The sequence below is a fragment of the Pyrgilauda ruficollis genome, unplaced genomic scaffold (assembly GCF_017590135.1).
Source record: "Pyrgilauda ruficollis isolate IOZ18807 unplaced genomic scaffold, ASM1759013v1 scaffold208, whole genome shotgun sequence".
NCBI lineage: Eukaryota > Metazoa > Chordata > Aves > Passeriformes > Passeridae > Pyrgilauda > Pyrgilauda ruficollis.
Window position 1 is genome coordinate 244,002 of NW_024520096.1, and position 4,777 is coordinate 248,778.

General features: G+C 67.1%; 1 protein-coding gene across 1 annotated transcript; it reads right to left on the reverse strand.

The window, feature by feature from the left end:
• Positions 1-1,090: 1,090 nt before the first annotated feature.
• Positions 1,091-4,117, reverse strand: SLC27A3 (solute carrier family 27 member 3; the record flags this gene model as incomplete). The annotated part of the gene is made up of 9 exons (XM_041467423.1): positions 1,091-1,401; positions 1,470-1,600; positions 1,677-1,774; positions 2,171-2,369; positions 2,442-2,532; positions 2,604-2,798; positions 2,870-2,994; positions 3,532-3,690; positions 3,775-4,117. Coding segments are annotated over 9 exons (1,518 nt in total), but the record flags the coding sequence as incomplete, so codon positions are not given.
• Between the last annotated feature and the right edge of the window lie 660 nt (positions 4,118-4,777).

Consider the following 4,777-nt stretch of genomic DNA (forward strand, 5'->3'; position numbering starts at 1 on the left):
AATTTTGGAGAAAGGCTTAAAAATAAAAAGAATTTAAACTTCAGCCCTTGGTAATAATGATTTAATTAAGAGAGGAATCGTTCGCTGGGGTGGCAAATCGGGGGGGACACCCCCCAAATTCCCCCCCAAAAACCTCCAGGACATGGGGGCACCGCCCTCGGCGTCCTGTCCCCGATTTGGGGGTGACAGGGACGGGTTTGCTACAAAAGAGATTTATTTGCCAAAAAAAGACCCCAAAATTGGGATTTTCTGTGTACAAAGAGCCCCCGCGGGGGGGAAAGGCACCGGCGGCTGGGGGGGGGACGGGGACCCCCGAGAGGGGACACGGGGTTGGGGGGACAGGGATGGACAGGGGGACCCCCGGGATGGATTTTGGGACCCCCAGGATGGACACAGGGACCCCAGGAATGGATACAGGGACCCCAAAAATGGACACGGGGACCCCAAAAATGGACACGGGACCCTCGGGACAGACACGGGACCCTCAGGACGGACACTGAGACCCCGAAAATGGACACGGGGACCCCAAAAACGGACACTGGGACCCCCAGGACGGACATGGAACCCTCGGGACGGACACGGGGACCCCGGGACTGACACTGAGACCCCAAAAATGGACATGGACATCCCGAAGATGGACACGGGGACCCCAAAAATGGGCACAGGGACCCCCGGGACGGATACAGGGACCCTCGGGACAGACACGGAGACCCCCAGGACGGACACAGGGACCCCGGGACGCAGACGGGACACCAAAAATGGACACGGAGACCCCGAAGATGGACACGGGGATGGACACTGGGACACCAAAAACGGACACGGGACCCCCAAGGACGGACACGGGACCCCCAGGACGGACACTGAGACCCCGGGACGCAGACGGGACACCAAAAATGGACACGGAGACCCTGAAGATGGACACGGGGACGGACACTGGGACCCCCAGGATGGACATGGGGACCCCCGGGACGGACACGGGACCCCCAAGGACGGACACGGGACCCCCAGCACTGACACGGGACTCCCGGGACTGACACGGGACCCTCGGGACGGACACGGGACCCTCGGGACGGACACGGGACTCCCGGGACTGACCGGGACCCCCGGGACGGACACGGGACCCTCGGGACTGACACGGGACCCCCGGGACGGACACGGGACCCCCGGGACTGACACGGGACCCCCGGGACGGACACGGGACCCCCGCCTCCGGGGCCGGCCGGCTCAGATCCGCATCCTCCCGTCGCGGAGCCGCCGCCAGCGCTCGGGGTCCAGCGGGACGAAGGCTCGGGCGGCCTCGTCCAGCACGAAGAGCGGCTCCGCCACCAGCGCGGGGTCGCAGCCGTCCCGCGCCAGCCGCACCTTCTGCTGCTTGAAGGTCTCCGTCATCTCCAGCCGCTCCTGGCGACAGCGCCGGCGTTGGGGACCCCCCTCGAGACCCCCGAGCGCCCCCCGGGACCCCCCGTTACCTGCAGGCGGAGGAAGCGGGGCCGCGCGAACGGCGGCAGCAGCTGCTCCAGGTGCCGGTACAGACCGGGGCCGTCCAGGGAGCGGCCGGGCCGCAGAACCAGCGCGGCCATCCCGGCGCGGCCCTCGTGGCCTGCGGCAGAGGGGACACTTGGGGACACCGCGGGGCTCGGGGGGGGCTCGGGGGGCGGCGCCGGGGCCGGCGGTACCTGGGACGGTGACGCCGTAAACGGTGGCTTCCTGCAGGGACTCGTGGGCCAGCAGCGCCTCGGCCACTTCGGTGGTGGCCACGTTCTCACCTTTCCACCTGGGAGGGGACAGGACGGGGATGAGACCCCTCCCCAAAATGTTCAACCGAGAGACCCCAGAACATTCCATGGGGCTGAGTCCTCCTGGCCGTGGAGGGAGGGGCTCTGGGGGTGTCCCCATCCCGTGGGGGGGCTCTGGGGTTGCCCCCATGGCAGGGGGGCCTCTGGGGGTGTCCCCATCCTGTGGGGTGTCCCCATCCCGGGGTGGGTCTGGGGGTGTCCCCATCCCGTGGGGGGGGCTCTGGGGGTGTCCCCATCCCGTGGGAGGCTCTGGGGGTGTCCCCATCCCGTGGGGGGGGCTCTGGGGGTGTCCCCATCCCGGGGTGGGTCTGGGGGTGTCCCCATCCCGTGGGGGGGGCTCTGGGGGTGTCCCCATGCCGGGGGGGCTGGGTCACCTGAAGGTGTCCCCGATGCGGTCCCGGAAGCGCACGAACTGCTCCTCGTCCTGCTCCACCAGGTCCCCGGTGTTGAAGAACTCGTCGCCCTCGGCGAAGACCCCGCGGAGCAGCTTCTGCTCCGACAGCTCCGGGCTGCCGGCGTAGCCCAGGAACGGCGTCCGCCGCGTCACGGGGGCGATCAGCAGCCCCGTCTCCCCTGCGGGGACGGCGACGGTGACGAGACCACCCCGTGCCACCCCCCCGGAGCCCCCCCGTGCCCGCTCCTCACCCGTGCGGGCTCGGATGCAGCGTCCGGCCTCGTCCCGCTCCGGCGCTCCGGCCGCCACGTCGAAACGAACGACCTCGAACGGCGAGAAGAGCTGGGGAGAGGCGCGGGGGGATTTGGGGAGCGCTCAGGGCGACTCCCCCTCCCCGCGGCGGCCCCCCGAACCTTGTAGATGAAGCTGCAGCGGCCCACGGCGCCCGGCGTGCCGGTGTAGTTGAAGAGGGTGACGTTGCCCTCGCTCATGCCGTACGTCTCCACGATGCGCACGGGCCCGAAGCGCCGCTGGAAGCTCCGCCACACGTCGGGCCGGAGCCCGCTGCCCACCGCCAGCCTCAGCCCGTGCTGCCGCTCCCCGGGGCGCTGCGGGGACACCGTCAGCTCCGGGGGAGACCCCCGGGACCCCCCCGGCTGGCCTGGCCCCCCGCCCTGACCTGCGGCTGGTTCACCAGGTAGCGGCACAGCTCCCCGATGTACTGGAAGACGGTGACGCCCTCGGCGCGGCAATCGTCCCAGAACTGGCTGGCTGAGAACTTCTCCTTCAGCACACACGTGGCTCCTGAGGGATGGAGAGCGGGGGATTGTTATAATATTGTATTTTCTTTTTCGGAGCCAGGTCTTATAAGGTCTCCAAAGAATATGTAATACACCTAAGGATAGCTCAGCTGCTGTTTTGGGCCCCCAAAATGAGTAAATTAAGCAGGATGACTTGTGCTGCAGTGTTGGAAACAAAAAAGGTTTAATAAAAGGCAAAATAATAAACAGAAAAACCCCAGCCAGGTGTAGAGGTCTGCTCCTGGTAAAAACACCTCACAAAAGCCTTTTAGCTCTTTTGTTCTCTTTTTTTCTACCTGATGGGTCAGGCAGAACTTTTTAGCTCCTATCCAATTAGCTGCCCTTAAGTTTTAGGTGAAGCCCCTGAGCTCCTATGAGGTGACTTTTCACCTAACAGTTGAGAGAAACTTCTGGGCTTCTTTCCTTTTTTTGGGTGACAAAGGATGGTTTTGTCACTCTGTCCTCAGGGGGGGCACACTCCTACAGGGGATCAACCCCAAAACATCCCCGGACTCCCCCCCGGAGCCCCGGCCCCGCTCACCGATGCCGAGACAGCCGACGACGCCCAGCAGGGACCCGGCCATGTGGTAGAGGGGCAGCGCCAGGTACACCACGTCCCTGCTGGAGGCTCCCACCAGCTCGTAGAAGCTCAGGCACATGATGGACTTGAGGTGGGACACGCGGGCGGCTTTGGGGAGACCTGGAAGGGAAAAACGCAGTTGAGCCCCTCTGCCCCGTTCACGCAAAGCCCCCCCCGCGCCAAGCCCCCCGGTGCCGGTCCCACCGGTGGTGCCCGAGGTGAAGATGTAGAGGCAGGTGTCGTTCATGTCCTCGGGCTCCCAAACGTCCTCGGGCTGCAGCTCCTCGGAGGCCGCGTCCAGCAGCTCCTGCAGCGCCACCGCGCCCGGCGGGTACGGCCCCGCTCCCAGCACCCACACGGCCACGCCGTCCTCCCGCAGGCTGGGCAGGAGCGGCTCCACCGACCCGAACAGCTCTGGGGGGACGGCACCGTGTGGGGACCGTGTGGCTGTGCCCGGTGCCACCAACCCAGCCCCGGTGTCGCCAACCCAGCCCTGGTGCCACCGGCCCACCCCCGGTGCCACCGGCCCACCCCCGGTGCCGCCACCCCAGCCCCGGTGCCACCAACCCACCCCCGGTGTCGCCACCCCAGCCCCGGTGCCTCCAGCCCACCCCCGGTGTCGCCACCCCAGCCCCGGTGCCCCCCGTGCCTCGTCCCCGGTTCCGCCCCGTTCTTTATTCCCCTGGTCCCGCCCCGTCCCGGTACCCCCGGCATCCCCCGGTCCCGCTTCTGTCCCCGTTACACCCCGGGATCTCCCCACTCCGCGGTCCCCATTATCCCCTGTCCCCCTCTATTCCCCGGTCCTCTCGGTGTCCATTGTCCCCTCTCTGTCCCCCCCATTGTTCCCTCTCTGTCCCCTCTCTGTCCCCCCCATTGTCCCCTCCCTGTCCCCTCCGTGTCCCCCTCCGAGGCCTCTCTGCTGTCCCAGATTCTCCCCGCCTCGGGGGGGGCTGGCAGTGCCACCAGTGCCACCATCCCGGGACAGCCACGTGCCCCGGCCAGGCCCCCCGGGGGGGGGGACACGGCCCCCGCCCCCCCCCCCACAAACCGGGGCAGTTCGGTACAAAACAGGAAAGTTTTTATTGCTGCTTTTCTTAAAAACACTTAAAAATGCTGAGGGAGCCCTGGGGGAGGGGGGGAGGGCAGGACCCCCCCCAAATCCTGCTGGCCACGGGTGCTGCCCCTCCCCCCGCCCCAGGACCCCCGG